At 37.4% G+C, this 21,197-nt stretch overlaps 1 protein-coding gene across 1 annotated transcript; it reads left to right on the forward strand.

Annotated features, from left to right (window-relative positions):
• The first annotated feature begins 1,337 nt into the window (after positions 1–1,337).
• Positions 1,338–20,192, forward strand: LOC109401304 (sulfite oxidase, mitochondrial). The gene is made up of 4 exons (XM_019673805.4): positions 1,338–1,736; positions 11,635–11,834; positions 11,897–12,124; positions 18,894–20,192. Exons 1-4 carry the CDS (start codon positions 1,705–1,707, stop codon positions 20,147–20,149), a joined length of 1,716 nt encoding a protein of 571 aa, XP_019529350.3. The 5' UTR covers positions 1,338–1,704; the 3' UTR covers positions 20,150–20,192.
• Positions 20,193–21,197: the final 1,005 nt, after the last annotated feature.

Genomic DNA, 21,197 nt, shown 5'->3' on the forward strand with positions numbered 1-21,197 from the left:
GATGGTGGGCAATCGCTTCAGGATGGAACATCTTTCAATTCGGCCCTCTGCATCACCGTGAGTGCTCGGAACTGAAAATAAAGTATGTAGTAGTAATTATTGGGCTACTCGATAATGGAGCCCACCGGAGTATTCTAGAGGTGGGATCTTTTGCATTGATCAAATCATGTAATTTACAACCTTTTCCAACCGAAGGCGACTTGGTAATGCCCAGTAGACAAAAGCTTGATGTTACTGGTTACGGGAACCTGCCAATTTCTGTTAATGTACAAACAGAATTAATTGCGTCCCATCTGGTTCTAGTACAACCAGTGCAGTGATAGTTGAAGAAGTACAGGCCAGTCCAGAAGTTTGTTATTTTACAGTACATCAGATTCAAGAACTAGAATCAATTGAAACCCAATGAAAAGCCAAAGGTTTCAGTTCATCAAAACACTATAAAAGTTTTGAAAGCATTACATATCGTTATGTCAAAATTTTAAAAATTGATGGTTGCGAATAATAAAAAAACAGGTATTCTTTAAAAATCCAAAATGGTAGCTGAGTTCAATATGGCTGACCTATTTTTTTACTGCAGCTAGTAGCTCTATCTTTCCTCTTTTCAAAAGCTTTGCTTTTGTTAAAATATTCGAGTCATAACAATTTAAATGAGCCAATAATTGACCTACATTGAGGGGTTCGAATACCAACATAATTCTTAAAAACGTAAATTTTGACCTAACGTTTGGCCTTTCTTACGTATTTATAAGCGTTTTCTCAATGCTTATCAAATCGCCACTACTGGTCTAATTCTTACACTGAAACCCAGAGGTCTCCCGCCAGCAGAACAAACATGCATGGTTTGATTTGTTTGGCAACACATTTCTACTTTGTGTGGTGGAATGGGATACAAAATACAGTTTGTGCTTTAACTAAGGAAAGCATTGTAATCTTGTACATATTCAAAACTAAATGAAATTGGTACTGATACAAATTGAAAATTTCATCTGCCTTCGATGCAGAAAGTAATCCTAAAATTGAAATAGAAATCCGATTATGATATATATGGACTTAAAGATAAATTGTCACACATTTCTAAAAATTAGTAGCTATTGATCCGTCAATAGACGACTGCAGATATCAATATCATTTATTGAATAAACTATCATTGAAAGTTGTACAATGCGTACAATGTATAATTCACATAGGAGCATATGCTTTTACCAAAAGTTTTTAAGCTCTATCAATATAGTAATCGAAATCCCTAGACTGCTGCGGAGGTGTGCCATTACCGATCATGGTTTATCTCTCTCTATGTCTCCTCCATAAATAAATATTAACCATTGGTCTTTGTTGCTATCAGCGTGCAAAGTGATAGTAGTGAAACCGGCGTTCCTCACCTTATCAGATATACCAAGAAAAATTACTATTTAACAACATAGGATAGCAAACCCCCATTGAGATGTGGGATTAACTGATGCCATTGAGTTGAACCAGTGTATGCACAAAACCAGTTTTGCCCAACTTCCCATCCATCCACCATCTGATTACAAGGGCAGTTATGTTGTTATTGCTTTAACAACTTGTGAGTGACACATCAGAGTGTGTGCAAAAATCCAAAAAAAAGTATAAGCCGGTCGCTATCTTTGATTGTGTTGTTTTCGATTGGGACGAGTTTCTTCACCTTCGCTCCTTTAGTCGGTTTTCTAACGCGTAGAAGTGAAGATGTTGTCTCGCAGCGTATTTCATTTGAGCAGGTAAGTCTGATTTGTGTAGTTGGCTCAGAAGAAAATGAAGCGATTGGTTACTTTTACTTTGAATCATAGTTTTTAAACTTTTTAATGTTACTAAACCGACAATCTACGAAACCAAAGAAATTAATATTGACGTCACCTTTTGAAGATCAAACGGTGAAGATGTTTTGTTTTGGTGCTCCGATAACAAGGCAATACGAGAGATAAGATTGACCTCATTTTTTGAAACCTCTTGGTTCCTTGCCGTGTTAATTAACATTAATTCAGCGAAAAACTTGGATAATTTCGTTTGAAGCCCATGCCATGCCATCAATTGAAAATTGTTTTTCTATGGATTGCTTTCTCATACCCCTATCAGGTTTGTGATCATTAGATATTTCTTTAAAATGTATCAGCTTCCACTTTCTTATCTTGAATATACCGATGTTTTCTTTACCGAATACTGGAGCTCATATATATGAAGTTGCCTTTCCATGGAGGCGCATGGTTGCCAACACTTTCTTCATTTAGTATGTAGGCGTAGGGTATAAGTGCCATAAGTAATCTCACGCTCCCAAATTCGTCCTATTCGAAAACAAGCGATTTTGGCAACGATTGAGACCGTTCTTTTTGTTTTCATGGGTGCTCACTTCTAACAAAAAAAAAACACAAAAACAAGCAACACAAACAGCGCTTCAATCCTTTGTTTTTCGTAGGATGAAAATGAGAGCCACATGCATAATAAGGAAACCAATACCCTACATACCAGTTATTAAGACGTAATCGAATCATCAAAAAATTACGCACAATTTGACTTTTCTTGATATGTTTGAGGTAGCATAGCAAAAATAATTAAAAATGAATTTGATGTTTAAGACCTTAAACAATCTTAAAAGTTCACTTGATCGAGAAGCAGATTCATTGCATACATAATTACAACTTTTGAAATTATTTCGTTGTTAATTCGGGCACTGCTAAGCACTATTTCTTATTGTTTTGTGGATTCCATTTCTGTTTTATTATTTCAAGCTTCCACTCTGGATTCCTTCAGATAATTTTCCAACCTCCGAAAGCGAGTTTTAGGACACATTTGGCTTTCATGAATTTTAGTAGCTTTTTCTCATCTCCTACAGCATACAGGGGATAGACACAATGATCGGGACAGGCAAAATTTTCTCTTTCCAAAAAATGTTCAACTAGCTATAGTTTTTCGAAAAGTGCATCAAATATTCTCACTATTCTCACTATAAGTTGATCAACTACTTGTGTATCAGTTGTCAAAGTTTGAAAAAGATCGGGCTATTCTGCATGATGCTATAAAGATTCTAGAAAAAGCTATCCGATAGCCAACTTTGAGCTGTTACATCTTCGGATTCAATGAATCGAATGCAATGAAATTTTGACCATTTATGACTTATACAATTAGCTCTGGAAAACTTAACTTGAAATTATTAACAAGAGAAAAAGTTATAACGATTTCATTTATTTTAGTACTTTTTAGTACTAAATAACTTAAGTAACTTTTTAGTAAATTGGTCATATGAAAGCACTTTTAAATTTGTTGCCGACAATATTGTTGCTTTCCTTCAAGTCAATATTCAAGTCAATTAGCGGGAATTTATGTGAACTATAATTACCATCTTAAATTTTGAAACGAAGTTGAAATTTTGAATAATTTGGTTTTCATTGGAAAAATTATTTAATCGTTATAATTTTCTTCTGTGTTAAGAATTTTAAGTTAAGTCAAAAGTTTTTCATAGCTTATTATATAAGTCATAAATGGTCAAAATTTCATTGCATTCGGTTCATTGAATCCGGAGATATAACAGCTCAAAGCTATCGGATGATTATACCTTTTTCTAGACTCCTTATAACCTTGTACAGAATAGCCCGATCTTTTCCAAATTTGGCCACTGATACACAACTTTTTAAACAACTTACAGTGGAAATTTTAGAATATTTGATGCACTTTTCGAAAAGTTACAACTAGTTGAACATTTTCTTGGAAATTGAAAATTTTGCCTGTCCCGATCATTTTGTCTATCCCCTGTTACAGGGGATCTACAGTAGATGTCGAAGAAGACAAAAAACTACAAAACATTAGAGAATATTATGCCGTTTTGAAATATCCAATTTATTACACCTAAACCTCATTTTACGTCCACTATTGGCTTAACGAAATAAAATTCTACTGCCAAAACAATAATTAAAATAGACATTTTTATATTTTTGTACACTTCTCCTTATCACGGAGGTATTTTAAAAAATATAAAAATGTTGAGTTTGCTCATTTTCTTGGCGGCAGAATTTTTTGTCGCTAAGTCATGCATGGACGTAAAAAAAGGACAAGGTGTACGTATATTGGGGTGTTCCAGCTTAGCTTAGACTGACTGCACATATCTATGGTTGCTACTCCGTGATTGACCCGAACCAATGGCAGTTGCACAATGAATCAACTGAATAATTGACTGGGAGTGGTCAAAATTCTCACTGTGCACGCTTCAGAGACTCTATTTAACGGTACAATAATGGCGCCGGCCACGTCCTTGCAGTCAGTTTGGAAGAGGGAAGGAATATTAGTATCAAGCTTTGTTATGTGAAAGTTGGCGATTACCGCACGTCTCCACTAAAGGTTGAAGGAGGGGTTGTTAGTAGGGAAGGTATCGTTGGGATTCATTTTGATAAGTAATATGACCTTTTGAATTTGAATCATGCCATGCAGACTGTCGCGCTATTGTTCGCTTTACGCGGGAAGCAAACAATCGACCACCCATACGAGTGGTCTCTCAATGTTTACTACATAATACAGGGGATAGACAAAATGATCGGGACAGGCAAAATTTTCACTTTCCAAAAAATGTTCAACTAGCTGTAACTTTTCGAAAAGTGCATCAGATATTCTAATTTTTTTACTGTAAGTTCTTCAACTAGTTGTGTATCAGTGGACAAAATTAGGAAAAGATCGGGCAATTCTTCACGAAGTTATAAAGATTTTTGAAAAAGATAAAATTATACGATAGCCAACTTTGAGCTGTTATATCTCCGGATTCAATGAACCGATGGCAATGAAATTTTGACAATTCAAGACTTATATAATGAACTCTGGAAAACATTTGACTTAACTTGAAATTATTTACAAGCGAAAAAGTTATAGCGATTTTATTTTTTTCCCGATGTTTTAGTAAATTGGTCTATTTTTAATATGCATCCCATTACTTTTTCGACTTATTGGCGGCTATGTTATTACTTTCCTTCAAAACGCATTTATATATAAGTCAATTACAGGGAAACTAAATGAACTATAATTTGCATATTGAATTTTGAAACGATGTTGATGTTTTGGGTAATTTGGTGTTTTATTAGAAAAATAATCTTATCGTTATAATTTTCTTCCGTGTTAAGAATATTAGGTTAAGGTAATGGTTTTTCATAGCTCATTATATAAGTCATAAATGGTCGAAATTTCATTGCATTCGGTTCATTGAATCCGGAGATATAACAGCTCAAAGTTGACCGTCGGATAATTTTACCTTTTTCAAAAATCTTTATAACTTCGTGAAGAGCTGTCCGATCTTTTCCAAATTTTGTCCACTAATACACAACTAGTTGAAGAACTTACAGTAAAAATTTGAGAATATTTGATGCACTTTTTGAAAAGTTACAGCTAATTGAACATTTTTTAAAAAGTGAAAATTTTGCCTGTCCCGATCATTTTGTCTATCCCCTGTACGTAACAAAACTCCTCCAGCACACGTGAATGATATTACGATAAAAAAAAACAATAAAAACTGAATCGCGTTCAGTAACACCGACCTCCGGATTCCATACGACCGAACCACGCAAACGGAACTCTATTACGTATTTTGGGGTGTTCCAGAACAAAAACTACCATAAAATCAGCTTTTTAAGGTTTTTATGATTACAAATGTGACAAGTACATATGTTTCCTTCAATTGTATTGGCATACGTTCCCGAGCAGAAGGGAATACCTTACAAATATCATGCAAAAAACCACCTGTGCTCTGATATTTGAAAGTATTATTATAATATTATTCTACTAAATGTTAAAAGAACATCACAATAACAATTGGAGCTATTTGAGCAGAGTTTGGTTTTGATGTGGTATTTGTTAATTAATCAGTGAATCATGGAGACATCCAACAAATGAACAATATAATAACAAAACGTGTTATTGCTTTGTTATTCAATACCTTCTGGATAACAAATACCGCAACCGATATTTTAGGTATGCGTTCATTATTGAAATAACATTACTTATTATTTTCTAGGTGTTATTGATACAAAATTATGGTATTCCTCTGAAGGGCATATCGAGGTATAACAGTATTAAAAACAAATACCTTGATGTTATTCAGTTGCTATTCTTTTCTGCTCGGGTTGTTCGGAGAACTTGTGGCAAACAAGTATATCTTTCAATTTGTGCTGAACGAATTAATGTTTGACAAGTTTTAGTGTCGTTATGATATTTTAAAGTTCGAAAATAGTCGAAAAACAAAAAAAATCGATTTGATGTTCCTCTTAGTTTCAATGGACTAAGCTGAAATTTTGACAAGTTACTTATTTTAGGATGCCAACCAAAATATGGAGATGGACTTGAAAATCAGGAAACATTTTTGAAAAAAATAGACAGGCCTACTGGGAAGCTTATGGTAACCAATCAGAAGAACTTTCAACAAAAAATCTGAAAACAACTTTCGGCTAAAGCTCATGAAGGAATAGAAATTCTATAGTACTTTTAAATTAAAAAAAAGTTCAGTGTCATCGAGTTCCTTTGCTTATCTTTACCTGCCCAAAAATCGCGTAGTCTACTCTGGCTCAACGCCGACCATTTCTAGAAAAAAAATCTAATGGAAATAGTCAAAAAAAAAATAGCATGAAACCACGATAAGTTCCTGAAGTATTTTATGGTTTCATTAATAACCAAATATCCTGTGAAATTTTTAGAAAAGTTTTGACGGAAACGCCGGCCGTATTTTTATTCTATGTTTACACGAAATTGTTTGCAACACTTCTAAAATTCCATCGAGATCTTTTGGCATTTCTCCACAAATTTATTTTGCAATATATCCAACAAATCTCTAGATAAGTATTACTAGGATTTCTAAAATATATTACATCCCGAATTTAAAAAAAAAATCAGGTTGAGTCCCTAACCAAAAATTTGCAACGAAAAAAAAATAAGAAAAGGAATTTCTTGAAATGAGTTTTCATGTAAAATTCAAATTGAGGAAGTTTTCTTGGCAGTTTTTACTCAAAATCAAATATTCCGCATCATGTTTAGGGTTATAAAATAAAGAGAGAGGTTTTTTTTTAAATGTTCTATACGTAACGCTTATACAATTGAAGTTTAGAGTTTTTTTATATTGTTATTTAGAATGGACTTTTCAATTTAAGACCACTATACCTTTAAACAATCAAAATTTAGCCAAACATCATTTTTTGGTGTATTATGTACAATGTGGAATCATATTTTCAAGGTTTGGTTTATTCACAACTTTTTAAACGATTTTTTTTTTGTAAAAGCATGCTTAAAGATTTAAAATGGATCAACCAGTTCAATAATTACTAGACCTTAAACTAAACATTGTGGCGTGGAGCGGACCTGGTGTGGTGGTTAGAACACAAGACTATCACACCGAGGACCTGAGATAAATGTGGGTTCTTCCTTCGGAAGGGAAGTAAAGCGTGGGTCCCGAGATGAACTAGCCTAGGGTTAAAAATCTCGTTAATACAGACAAAAAAAAACTAAACATTGTGAATAAAAGGAAGAAAAAATAAAGAAAAGCTTAAAACTAAGCCTGTCTTGGCATGCTGGTTTGAATTCATCAACCAAGCTGTTTCTATTTCGGCGACGTTAGGCAAAGGATTTACGCATCCGATGTATTATTCATATATGGTCTTATTGCCTAGTTTTTATCTCCCTAAAATAAAAAAAAAAACACTTGTTCGCACTCTATAGCGAATACTACCAAATCTGAATTGAAAGATTTACCTACTTTAAGATATCAACTTCCTTGTTCTTTGAGTAGACCGATAAAGCCATAAAATTCTCAAACTTAAATTTAATAATTTTTTGAAAAAAAAGATTATGCTTTATGAGTTTACTCAAAAAATAATTTTGAAAGAACCCAATCTAGGGGATTGATTTACACTGTTCAACACTAAATTTTGTTATGGGATGAGAAAATAAAGAACAGGGGTTTGGGACCCTAGAAGTGTCATAGTGAAAGAATTTTTGAAAAATATTGACCACAGTTCCAAACCAAAGTTTATATGGCACGGTGTCAAAATTTTGATTATTATCGAACTTTCATGTACCTCGAATTTTTCTTCATAGAATGTTAGAATTTCGACTATAATTTATAAATGCCAAATTTGAAAATATTCTATCGGGGAAAATTTGAGTTAGATGAGTTTTTAGCTAGTTTCTATACTAAAAATCAATAATTACTATTTTAGCCCAAAAAACGTTCCATACAAAATGTATGGAAAAATTTTCGTCGATGAAATATTTTCTAGTTTTCCGATTATGAATATATAGCCCAAATACTAATCATTTTCGAAGAAAAATCCGAGGTACATGAAAGTTCGATAATAATCGAAATTTTGACATGGTGTATGGAGAACTTGGGGTGTTCAACAATTGATATGTGCATTAGAACGCGCTGTGCATATATTTAGGCGTTAGACAAATACGAAACTAACCCAAATAACGAAAACGCATAAAAATATGCACGGCATGTTCTAATGCACATATCAATTGAACACCCCAAGTTCTCCATACAAGCTTCGGTTTTGAACTGTGAAGGCCCGGTCCAATGTTTTTCAAAAAATCTTTCACTATGACACTTCTAGGGTCCCAAACCCCTGTTATTTTTTTTCTCATCCCATAACACCAAATTTTGTAAAATTTTGTCGAGCAGTGTTATCAACAACTTTCGAAAAATAAGGTCACACAACTTTTGAATCTAATAAGACCCATATATTCACATAGAAAAAATCATTTTAGGTTTCGTGAACCTGACCTATACTAGCGTCTTTGGAGACGATCACAACACGTAATTTTGAGTTGTTATAATGTTCACGTCTGACTAATGGAATATACGTCTAATGTAAAATTCGTTTCTATTTTTAGTACCGTGATTTCGGGTGAAGTTGATCACTGGGATAAAAATGATCGATGTGACGGCATTTTTTATTTGTTAAAAATAACACTTTAAACTTGAAGCAATTTTCTTAAGTTTCAAGGGTTACTGAATGATGAGTTTACATGTTTGACAACCAAAAAGTCACACATTTCTCTATTAAGTTCAATATTTTCCAAAACTGCGTGTTAGGCAAACTTCAAAAATACTTTCAAACTTTTGTTACCGTAGCTGTATCGCACATGTAATGAATAACACTAGTTTACAGCATTTTTGAACTCGGTAAGCTGATGATCATTTTTGATGTAGAATTATGCCTTGAGTTCGAAAACGCGAAGGAAAAAAAATACAGTAGAGTGGAACTTTTTTCGACTTCCCATACAAGGTTGATGACTTGGATCGATTTTGATCTCTTTTTTAAGCAAAGTCGCTCACTTCATTCATCTCATTCTGCGTAATCAATGCTCCAATTGAGCTGTTTTTTACTGTAATTCGGCTACACATGATCTATAAAATGAACGTTAAGAATTTTTAAATTGTTTTTTTTTCTCATTGAAAACAATACATTTCTTCATATATTTTTGGAAATTTTGTTAAAATTAGAGGAGATCGTCCGTTAAACTAGCCAATATTGCGAATATTTTGTATAGTTTTTCTTTCGTTGCGCAATTTGCGCGCCGGGCAGTTACGCGCAGCTCCACTCCAGTTGCGCGCAGCCAATTAGGAGCAAGAAAGCAGACGACGTCGTTGCGCGCCAAAGCTACACGCAGCACGTTTCCATTGTCTGCGACCAAAACAAACATCGACGCTCGCCCACCGGCTGATTGTTGTTGTTGATAACTTGCGTGCAAAGGTAAGTTAACTCATTTTGGTCCCTTTCGAGATTGTTTTAATGAAACGGAAATAAAACAATATTTTCTGGAATTGTTGCTGATTCGATTGGTTGTGCCATTATTTGTTGCATTCAATCCTGTACTGATCGCACGCGGTCGATACCGGTTGGGTATGTCTTAAGTAATGCAAATATGGATACTGCCAATGATGTGAGATTCACCCTTGCGCACAACTGACTGACAGATCGGTAAAAGTGTGAAACTAAAATTTTTCTTGCTAAGCGCAATATCTTGAATTTCATCAATCTGACGAAAAAACCTGCATTCAGTAAATTGAAAGGTATTATCTTCAGCTTTTAATTTATGGAAAAAGATTTAAATTTAGTTGAACAAAACGCAAGATAATTGAATTTTAGTAAATTCCACATTTTAAAAAATTGTAAAACTTGATATTGAAACAAAACTCAAAAACTGTTCTACTTAAAATTTTTTGAAGCACGGTTTCGAAATCAGCACTAAATTGTGCTTAAAAAATGTTGGTCGTTGACAAAAGTTCACGTCTGTCGTTTTATTATGTAAACTAGTGTAATCGAATAAATGTTTCCCGGCTGCCAAGTATTCGTTAGACTCCATTTTGTCATCAAAAGTTCTATATATATTGAAATTATGTAATGCATAAAATTGTACTTTTCCAGAAGTATTCACATATTTGATAATAGAAATTGAATACTTTCAGTCGATTTCTTTGGATTTATTAAACTTTTAACCTAAATATATTTATTATAAATAAAAATTAAGAAATCTTGTAAAAGTTTCTTAGTAGTGAATCAAAGCTTTAAAATCGTAACTAGAACTAAAGCTACAAGAACGTAACCGAACTATACTGAAAGTTATTTTAAACATACGTTGCGTTACCGATACCGAGACATCTTACCAGTAAGATAATAAGTTTCTCAGCCACCTTTCCATCGATTTGGGTTCTCTTTGCATTTTGCGTTTTTGTTTCAGATTGATCCCAAAGTGCACCTCTTCCTCCTATGTATACGTAGTTTATGAACACCAACACCAACCAACACCAAATCAGTCTGCAATTATTACAAGTTGGTAGCCACTGGCTTAGCGTGTCGGGTCTAGAGATCATGGATGGAAGGACACATGATAAAGATTAAATTCAAATGAATTCATCTGTCTGGCTCATCTGAATACAACAATGCAGATCTTACTCCAATTTCGCACTTGCAAATGCTTAAGGTATTCGTAGCTCTTCACGAGGCATCTTTCGTTCCTTTCAACAAGGTTCATGAACGATTCATTTTTTCACGATCAAATCTAATCTTGTTTACTCATTGAGAGATAATTAATTTTTCATAAGTACTTATTTACCCTCTGTATCGGAGCTGCGTAGTCTAATCTCCACTATCAATTGAGACACAATGTGACAACTTCAATGCTTGCAGAAGTAAAGAAATTCAATGCATAGAGCAGTTAAGAAACTGTGAATCTTCTTCTTAGCGTAGCGTTGCCACTGAGACAAAATCTGCTTCTCAGCATAGGATTCGGTGTGCACTTCATAAAAAAGAAGAAACTCTGTACTCAAGAAACTCAAAAAAAAATCTATCACGAAAAGGGCATGGGGAACCAACATATTTTGGACACAGCAACGCACCAATATTTTGTGGACACTTACGGCAAAAACAAATGGAAGTGTCCAAAATATATTGGCGTAACGCTGTTTCCAAAAAACGTTGGTTCCCTACACTATATGAATGTAATGCCGAACCCTTTCAGGTTTTGAAATACATAGTCGATTATTTCAAAATTTTCAGAATAATTCGCAACAAAAATAAATTTCAATATTCCAAAAAAAAAGGTTTAAAAATTTTGTTAAGTTTGCCTGATTTTCCCCAATTTTCGTTCCAATAGATTTTCACAAAAGACAATCAACAAGCGATCGGTGCATCAGCAACAATTTCGATGGTTCAAAGTTAACAGCAAAGTGACGAGCAATGGCGAATACGGCTCAACGTCGCAAGAAGACGCAAGCACGAACGGAAGCCCACTGTCCACGATAGCCACGCTGGTAGGAGGGTCGCTACTGACCTACTGGATTGTAAAGAAGCTGAGTGAGTATAACATGATTCTCATGTAAGTTCAAACAGTTTCCTATATTTTCATCTTTCCACAGAGGATGACTCATCAAAAGTGTATGCCAAAGCTGCGGTTTCCAATCAGCAAGATATTAGCAAAGCCCACAAAGAACTACGGAAAGACTTGCCAGTGTACTCGATGGACGAAGTGGGAGCACACAATTCTCCCAAGACGGGCATCTGGGTAACGTACGGAATTGGAGTGTACGATATTACCACGTTCGTTCCTAAACATCCGGGTAGCGATAAAGTGATGCTCGCCGCAGGTAATTTCATTCTATCTTAGTAACTAACTATCCGAACAAACTTTATTTTGACTATCCAGTGTCCTTAGAAAAAAAGTATACAGATTTTGGCTCATAGATATTTTTTGAATGGAAAATAACAGAACAAACAGATAAATACTAGGCTGTCATAAAAAAAATCGAAACTCACTAAAAGCGTAATATCTCAGTTTCTAGACAAGATATTTCAAATCTTTTTAGGGAAATTTCGCATATAAACAGTACTATCAGATAAAACTTTCATGGTTGAAAATAAAAAAATTGACATGTATTTTTTATCAAATTTTGATGAAAAATACTCAAAAAATAGTCATGATAGCAGAACAAAAACGGTTCTACCGTCAATATAAACACACTATTTTGAAATTTAATACCCTTTGAGATTGCCTAGAGGTAACTAGAAAAATACAGAAATATTTGAAAAAAAAATCAGAAGTTAAAACATTTTTTACGATTTATTTTTTGAGAATTTTTATAAAAAAGGATCATTTTTCAAAAATTGCCCTGGCGGAACTTCTAAATGATTTTTTTAGAATAACGAAATGTTTCACAAAAATGCTTCAAATATGCAAATTTTTCGGGTTGAGCAGATTGACTTTTCGAACATTGATTTTTTTTTTTGGGAGTTTTCACATCTTCTGGAAAATCTCCCAGGGTTGGAATAGAGTGCAGTAAAGGCAGCCCCAGTGACAAGTGATTGATTTGAGAAAACCGAGTATAGCAGTTGTATGGTGCTAGTTTTGCAGCCGTGTATTAGCTTATGGTTTATATTTCACTAACTTCCCTTTTATTCAGCGTAAACTGCTTCAATTCTATTGTTACACGCCGAATAAAGCAATTGCCTCCGCTGGTTTCCGTCCTAGTCCAATCGTTTCCATTCGATCTGAATATTTAGAGTCCTTGAGTCCTCCTTAACTGCCAAAACTCACCTTTGCGCGCCCTTCCACGAATCCCATGGCCCCTTCCTCTATTGAATATGGTTTTAGCTTATTGTTCCTCCGGCGACCTACGTGCCCAGCCCACTAGAAGTTCAAATTAAAAGATGAACCCCATTGTATTGCATTAGGGGTCGTTCAAACCAACGGGGGTAGACGGTATATTCATTTCTTAAATATACTTGGTATATTTCGTAGTTCATGAGACGTCCTCCAGTTTACCGCTGAGAATTGTTCGTAGCACTTGACGTTCGAAGGCTACAAGGGCTCTCCAGTTAGCCTAGTGGTTAATGCTATGGATCGCCAATCCGGAGACCGCGGGTTCGATACCCGTTCTAGTCGGGAAAATTTTCTCGACTCCCTAAGCATAGTGTATCATTGTACTTGCCTCACAATATACAAATTCATGCAATGTCAGGCTAAGAAAGCCCTTCAATTAATAACTGTGGAAGTGCTCAAAGAACACTAAGTTGAAGCGAGGCAGGCCAAGTCCCAGTTGGGACGGCGAGCTATAAATAAAAAGAAGAAAGCTCTCCGATTAACTTTTTTCAATGTCCTAGATCTATGTACAACGCGAGTACTACATCATTATCGCACGTCATTAGAGTACCAAGATAAACAAATTCCTCCATAGCACCAAACTCATTCTGTTAAACAGTATTCCGAGCAAAATCGTGTACGGTGAATTGCGAAGTATTATTCCCCTATACAGCATCCACTCGATAACTGGCTGCTGTTTAACTGGACTGCTTTTTAAGTGGGTGCTCGATAACCGGGACAAAAACCAGTTAAAAAGCAGTGGTCTGTCAAAAATATACGAAATATAACCTCACATTTTGCAAATCGATAAACAAAACAAAATATAACAATAGCCTCCGGCTCCGGAGCTCAGTCCAGTTATCGAGTGGCGCTCGCTAACTGAACTGTCGTCAAAGCCCAGTTATCGAGAGGAAGCTGCAGTTCACGCACTCCAGTCGATGTTGTTTCTTGTATCGAGGGCAAATAGCTCTAAACAATTAGCAGGCAGTTCATCCTCTTTATATCTTCAATATAATTCGGTGTGAGAGTTGATACAACTGGTCACTATCGTGCTTCAGAAGCTTGTCCAGAAGTTCGTCCTTCCCAGCAGCCTTGTCGTTCGTCAGTTCTCTCAAGCCTGTCTTAACCGCGTCTACTCTGGAGGTTCCACAACCTTTCTGTCGTCGTCGTCGAATTATGGGTGTCGCTCTTCCATTACCACCATTCAGCAATACCTGGAAGTGTTCTCTCCTCCTGGCAGCCACCATTGTTTTATCTGTCAGGAAGTTTCCATCACTGTCCTTGTACATGACTGGAGATGGCGCTGTTTTTCTCCATTTCGTTATACCTCCGCACAAGCCTCCACATATCATTCTGTTCCATACTCTGTTGCGCCTGAGCAATTACATGGCCTCAGATCACATGTTCCTCATGCTTTTTTACTGTTTGCGAATTTACCCTTTTTAGGTTACTCTTGCTTCCCTATATCACTCCCTGCTCTGTTGGATCCTTAACACCAGCATCCGGCTTCTAGCAACATTATTCTCGTCCGTTCCCCTTTGACACTGCTTGACGAACCACCTATTCATAAGTCGTCTTTGAGCAGTGCCAATCACCTCCCGCGCTGCCGTACTCATCGCTCCGTGGATAGGCTCCCACACAGTCTTGATATGATCGCTTTCGTTGATCTCAATTATCCGCTCGTTCAACTTCTGGCGATAGTCAGCTACCGTACCGTCTGCTCACAAACAGATAGACGTAACATCATGGCTAACAGTATCTCGCGCAGTTCTACCAACAGGTGGCAGTGTGCTCACAAAAAAAGACACCGGACAAAAGTTTTCGATGAATTTCCTCAGACTATCGTCTGTTTGTATGTGGTCTGCTGAAGAAACGCTAAATGTTGAAACATATCGATTGCTGGTTCCTAGCGTCCGCCACGGTTGATCACCGAGCTCAAATATTACTAACTACCGTTTACCCCCGTTGGTTTGACCGCTTTCAATATGAACACTTTTTTGACCCCGCTAATCAGCACATCGATAAAACTAAAACTGGTTCAAACGTTATTTTGCTCATGGAACGGGGTGAAACGGAACTCAGAATCAAAACACAACAGCAAATAAAGTTTCTAGCGGTGTGTTTTTACACACTGAATCTCACCACCGTTACGAAAGTGCGAAAAAGCACTCTTTTCGCTATACCGTAGTTTACATTTTTTCATATTTAGTCAACCAAAATTTGACACAAGCGAATATCCTTCTCTTCTAATTTAGAGGCTTGCTAGGGATTGTTGAAATTATTGCGGAGATATTTCGGAATCAAAATGGGTCATTAAAATTGGCCATTTTGAAAAAAGTAAATTTTCGATATGAGAACAGTACAGTTTTCGAAATTAAGCACACTAGACTGACAGTAAAATTTACGGGTGTTCCGGGGAACTGGTTGTGGGGTCAATTTAAGCAACGTAGTTTTTAAAATAAATCATTCGGTGGTAGTATTACGCGTGGTAAACCAGGCATGAGATTACTTATGGCACTCAGACCCTATTCTTTTATGGATTCCTCCATGTATTTCTTCAAGGAACTTCTTTTAGTAACTGCAGACATTCCTGATGAGATTTCATTAAAAATTCATACAGAGATTCCTTCAGCAATTTCTCCCTGGATTTCTCTATAAATCCCTACTATGATATCTACCGGAATTCTTCTAGGGATTCCTCTAGATATTTCTAATGTTTTTTTTTCAGGAATACTTGCTGGCATTATTCACGACAATCTTCCTGAGATTTCCTGGGATTCCTCCAGGAACTCTTAGTGGCATTTCTTTAGGAATTCTAGCAGGGATTCCTCAAACAATTCCTGCTATGGTTCTTCCGACAATTGGGTTTTTAAATTAAGAAAAATGTATCGATTTTTTGATTTTATACAAAAGAGTACCTTTTTCTGAGCCACCCTGATTTTTTTCAGATTTTTAGAACTTTATTTTGGTACCTAAAATCAATTTCAAAGAGATTTTTTGAAATCACCTATTGACAGCTGGGTAACTGTTTGACAGCTCCACCCAGTACAAAATGCGACGAGGGGTGATTCGACAAATCGCTCGCATACAAACTTCAAATTGATTTTTAAATAGGTTCCCGGGCACCAAAATTCATGAAAATTTGGATTTCGGCTCAGTTTTGCATGCAGATTCAGAATATGGAATTAGCTCAACACCGCTAAAGAAGCCAATTTCGCCTCTGTAGTGATTAATAGAGAAATTCCTTCAGTTTTTTTATTCTTCCACAAATTCCTCATGGGATTTCCCCAGGAGCTCCTCTTGTGCTTCCTCCAGAAATTCCAGCTGCGAATTCGCAATCAGTTACTGCTGCTGCTCTTCTTGCAATTTTTCCTAGGACTTCTCCAGGAATTCTTATTACTGTTGGAGCGGGGAGGGATTCAATCACGGCACTGTTTTTACGGCAGATCGAAAGTCGTTGTTTCGTTGATCAGCTTAAACTAAATAGATTTATTGAATTTCAATCAGCTCATAGATAATACAATGTTACTCACAATTCTTAGTGCTTCCTTCCGTTGGGTTTCAAACTCCAACTACTATTTCAATTTATTATTCTAATCTGTATGCTATCTTACTACTTCAACCACTATCGAAGGTCTTTCTCTTTCAACTGATCTTTCACTCTCCTTTATCTTAGTCTCGGGTTTCCAGCAATCATTGCCGCGCCAACACTTATCGTGACACCTTCAGGAATTCTTCTAGATATACCTCCAGGGATTTCTTCAGGGATTCCTTAAGAAAGGATTTGATTATTCTAGGCAATCTTCCTGGAATTCTTCCAGAAGATCTTCCTGACGTTCCTTCAGGAATTCTGTTAGAGATTTCATCCAGGAATTTTTCCCGGAGCTCCCCAGTCAACACACATAAAGACATATCATCATATTCTACATCATATACGACTTCGTGTTGGCTGGATCCACTTGGCCTTTCCTCCAGGGATTCCATCTGGAATTCCTCAAGTAATTCCTCCTGCGCTTCTTCCAGCAATTTCAAGGGCTCTTCCAGAAATTTTAACTATATTACCCCCAGAAATTCTTCTAGGGACTCCTTTTGCTGGGGTATTCTTGCTGGGATTCTACCGCACAATGTTTCTGGGGTTTCTCCAGAAATTCCTCTTGTAATCCCTTCAGGGGCTAATCTAGAAAACCTCTAACAATTCTTTAACGGTTTCTTTAAGTAGTCCTTCAGGAACTTCTCTTAAGATTCCTCCAGGGAATGGAGTTTCTATAGAAAGTTCTAATTTCTGTTAAGATTCATCCTTGGATTTCTATTGAAATTCCCACTATCATACCACGCGAAATTCTTGTAGGTATTCTTCTGGATATTTCTATTGTTATTTCTTCAGGAATTCCTGCTGGCAGCAGCAATTTCTCCTAGGAATCATCTAGAAATTTTAACTGTGACACCTTTATTAATTCTTCCAGGGATTTCTTATGGCATTGTTGCTGCAAATCTACCAGACAAACAAGCTCGGATTCCTACAGAAATTTTTTGAGGACTCTTCCACAGATTCTTCAGGATACCTATGCCGATTCTTCCAGGGATTTCTGTTAGGGATACATGCAGGTAGTTTTTCCAGTAAATCCTTTTAGTAACTCCTTCAGGAGTTCATGGCGGTGTTTCTCAAGACATTTTTGTAGAGATTCTTCCAGCAATTCCTCCTAGGATTTCTCTAGAAAATCCTACTATGATACCTCCCGGAATTATACTAAAGATTTCTCCCGGAATTCTTTCAGGAATTCTTGTTGGGTCAATCCAGAAAATCTTCCTAGGGTTCTGCAATAAGTTCCTCCGGTGATCCCTCCAGGAATTCTGTGAAAGATTGTATCCAGGGTATCTTCCAGTAGCTTCCCTTGGTCTTCATCCAGAAGTTTCAGCTGAGTTTCTATAAACAATTTATGCTGTGATCTTTCCAGCAATTTATTCTAGGACTCATACAAAAATTCTTACTATAAAACGTGCAGGAATTCTTCTATGAATTTCTCTTGGCATTCTTTCTGGGATTCTTTAGGTTAGTCTTCCTATGATTCTTCAAAAAATCATTAGGTTATTGCCCGTTGTGAAGATTTATAGATTCCGACGCAAATAAATGATTACGCTCATTTTCAGCGTAGGTGCGTTAAAAATGTTTGTTTACAATGCAAAACTATCACCAAATGTGTACCTAACAACACAGCGTAAAATATTCTCCAGGACGCGGTCTGGTTTTATATCTGTGGGCCCACGCAAGAAAAATCCACGCAACTAATTTTCGCGCAGGAGTCTAAACAGGTGGAATCTCCGCAATATTCTTCCAGGAATTTCTCCATGGATTTCTCCACAAATTTCTCATGTAATTCCTCCAGAAACTCCTATTGATCTTCCTTCAGGAGTTGTAATTGCAGAAAAAAACAATTGAAATCTCTATAGGAATCCCTAGATGAACCCTAGGAGATATCACTGTAAGCCTTTCTAGAGAAATAGAAGAATTGTTGGAGAAATCTCTGGATGAATTTCTAGAGAAATTTCCATCATGAATGCCTGAAGAAATCTTAAGAGAAGTTCTATAAGAATCCACAAAAGAATACCTAGCGAAATCCATTGAAGAATTGATAGAAGTTTTCCTGAAGGAAACTATGGAAGAGTCCTTGAAAGAATCGCAGAAGTATTTTGGATATATATGATATGCTACCATACAAGAGTTAAATAGAGATCTTTAAAAACTATAATTCAAATCAACCTCCTCTCCTATTTCCCAGGTAGCGCCATCGATCCCTTCTGGCACATCTTCCAACAGCACAACACCAAAGAGGTGCTCACACTCCTAGAATCGTTCCGTATCGGGAACCTCAAGGAAGACGATGTGATCTCAACCCAGGATCAGGCAAACCCATGGGCCGCTGAACCCAAACGGCACGCCATCCTGAAACCGACCGCCCAAAGGCCTTTCAATGCCGAACCTCCGGCTTCGATTTTGGTGGACGCATTCCTCACTCCGAACGACTTCTTCTACGTGCGCAACCATCTCCCAGTGCCGGAAGTGGACATCAAAGAGTACGAGCTGGAAATCGATGTCGAACTGTCGGGCAAGACCAAGAGCAAAACGTTCAAGTACGAGGATTTACGCAAGCTTCCAAGGCACACGGTCGTTGCGACGATCATGTGCGGAGGCAACCGTCGCGGAGAGATGATGGAAGTGAAACCTATCAAAGGGCTATCCTGGGGTCCTTCGGCAGTTGGAAATGCCGAGTGGACTGGTGCGCGTCTTTCGGATGTCCTGAAAGCCATGGGAGTCGAGTCGGATGAAACCAGCCACGTGCAATTCGAGGGCTTGGACGTGGATCCAACGTCTACACCGTACGCAGCATCCATACCGCTGTCCAAGGCCATGGATCCACGTGGCGACGTGATCCTGGCGTACGAAATGAACGGCGAAACTCTTAACCGCGATCATGGCTATCCGGTGAGGGTGATTGTCCCAGGTGTCGTCGGATCTCGTAATGTGAAGTGGTTAGGTCGGATTGTGGTCTCCAAGGACGAATCCGGATCGCACTGGCAGCAGAACGACTACAAATCGTTCAGTCCGAGCACGGATTGGGACACGGTAGATTTCAAATCTGCTCCGGCTATCCAGTACATGCCGGTGACCTCGGCCATCTGCAGCCCAGCGAATGGTGATCAACTCAAAGCGGAAAATGGATACATCACTGTGAAGGGGTATGCATGGTCCGGAGGCGGCCAAGAGGTGATTCGGGTGGATCTAACGGCCGATGGTGGAAACACTTGGATCGTGGCTGACTTGGACCAAGTGGAGAAGGGTACGGGGAGGGGGCGACACTGGTCGTGGTCCCTGTGGACGGCGAAAATTCCGGCCAAGCCGGGACAGAAGCTGGAGATATGGTCCAGGGCGGTGGACGATAACTACAACTCCCAACCGGAGACGTTCAAGAATATTTGGAATTTGAGGGGAGTTGTTGGTAATGCGTACAGTCGCATTAAAGTTGATGTTAAATGATAAAGGTATTGTTACACTATGAAAAAATGCATTGAATATGAAAGTTTATTGTTATATCAATTTTATTATAAATTATTATAGAAAGAAAAGCCACCAATGATTTCTCTACGGATTCCTCGCAGGTTGACTTCTGAGCTTCCCCTGGAATTTCCTCATTGATTTCATCCAGGATCGTTTCAGGGATATCTTTCGGCATTTCCCCCGGAAATTGTTCTTAGGTTCCTCCTGGGATATTTTCGGACATTCCATCGGGAATTCCTCTCGGGATTCCTTTTGGGATTTCTGTATTTTACGTATTATTCCCGAGATTGCATCAGGGCTTTCTCCAGGATTCTTCCTGGGATTTTTTCCCAGGATTCCTTTAGGATCCCGGGCTTCAGAGATTTCTTCCAGGATGTATTCATCGATAGCTCCAGGCATTTTACCCAGGTTTCCTTCCTTTCTTCAGAGGTTCGTTCCGAGACTCATTAGGGGATCCTTTCCTGGTTTCCTTTAGGTTAGGGATTATCTTTAGTGATGCTCTCGGAATTTCTCAGGCATTACACAATGGGAAAAAATAGACATAAAACGCGAATAAATTCAATATCTCTGCTCGGAGTGGATGCATTCGAATGAGTTTTTGACACAAACTACAAAAATCTCTACAGTTTCAGATAAGGAGGGTGTCATTCGCCGCACGATGCTGGAAATCAGTGTATCGGGCCCGTTTTACCCCACTCTCTCTATTTTTCACCTTTTAAGAAAAATCCTGGAGTACAAAATAAATTATTTACTAACTTCGTGTTTGTGTAAAAACTTCCGTAGTATCGAATGGAGCTGGTTTGGCTCACCGCACGGCCTTAAAAATTGAAATATCTTCAAATAACCCCGATATCCCCTATTTCTTTGAAATTTCACTTGCTACTTCGCCCGGAGTGGAACGGAGTGGAGCAAGACCAGCCCTATATGTCATGTAAAATGAGTCATTTATTTTGCACGCCAGTCGGAAATCGATGAGGATTTACTCAAAAAAGTGTGTGAGAGAGAGCGGGGTAAAACGAGCTCAATA

Source organism: Aedes albopictus, chromosome 3 (genome assembly GCF_035046485.1).
Source record: "Aedes albopictus strain Foshan chromosome 3, AalbF5, whole genome shotgun sequence".
In the NCBI taxonomy this organism is placed as follows: Eukaryota; Metazoa; Arthropoda; class Insecta; order Diptera; family Culicidae; genus Aedes; species Aedes albopictus.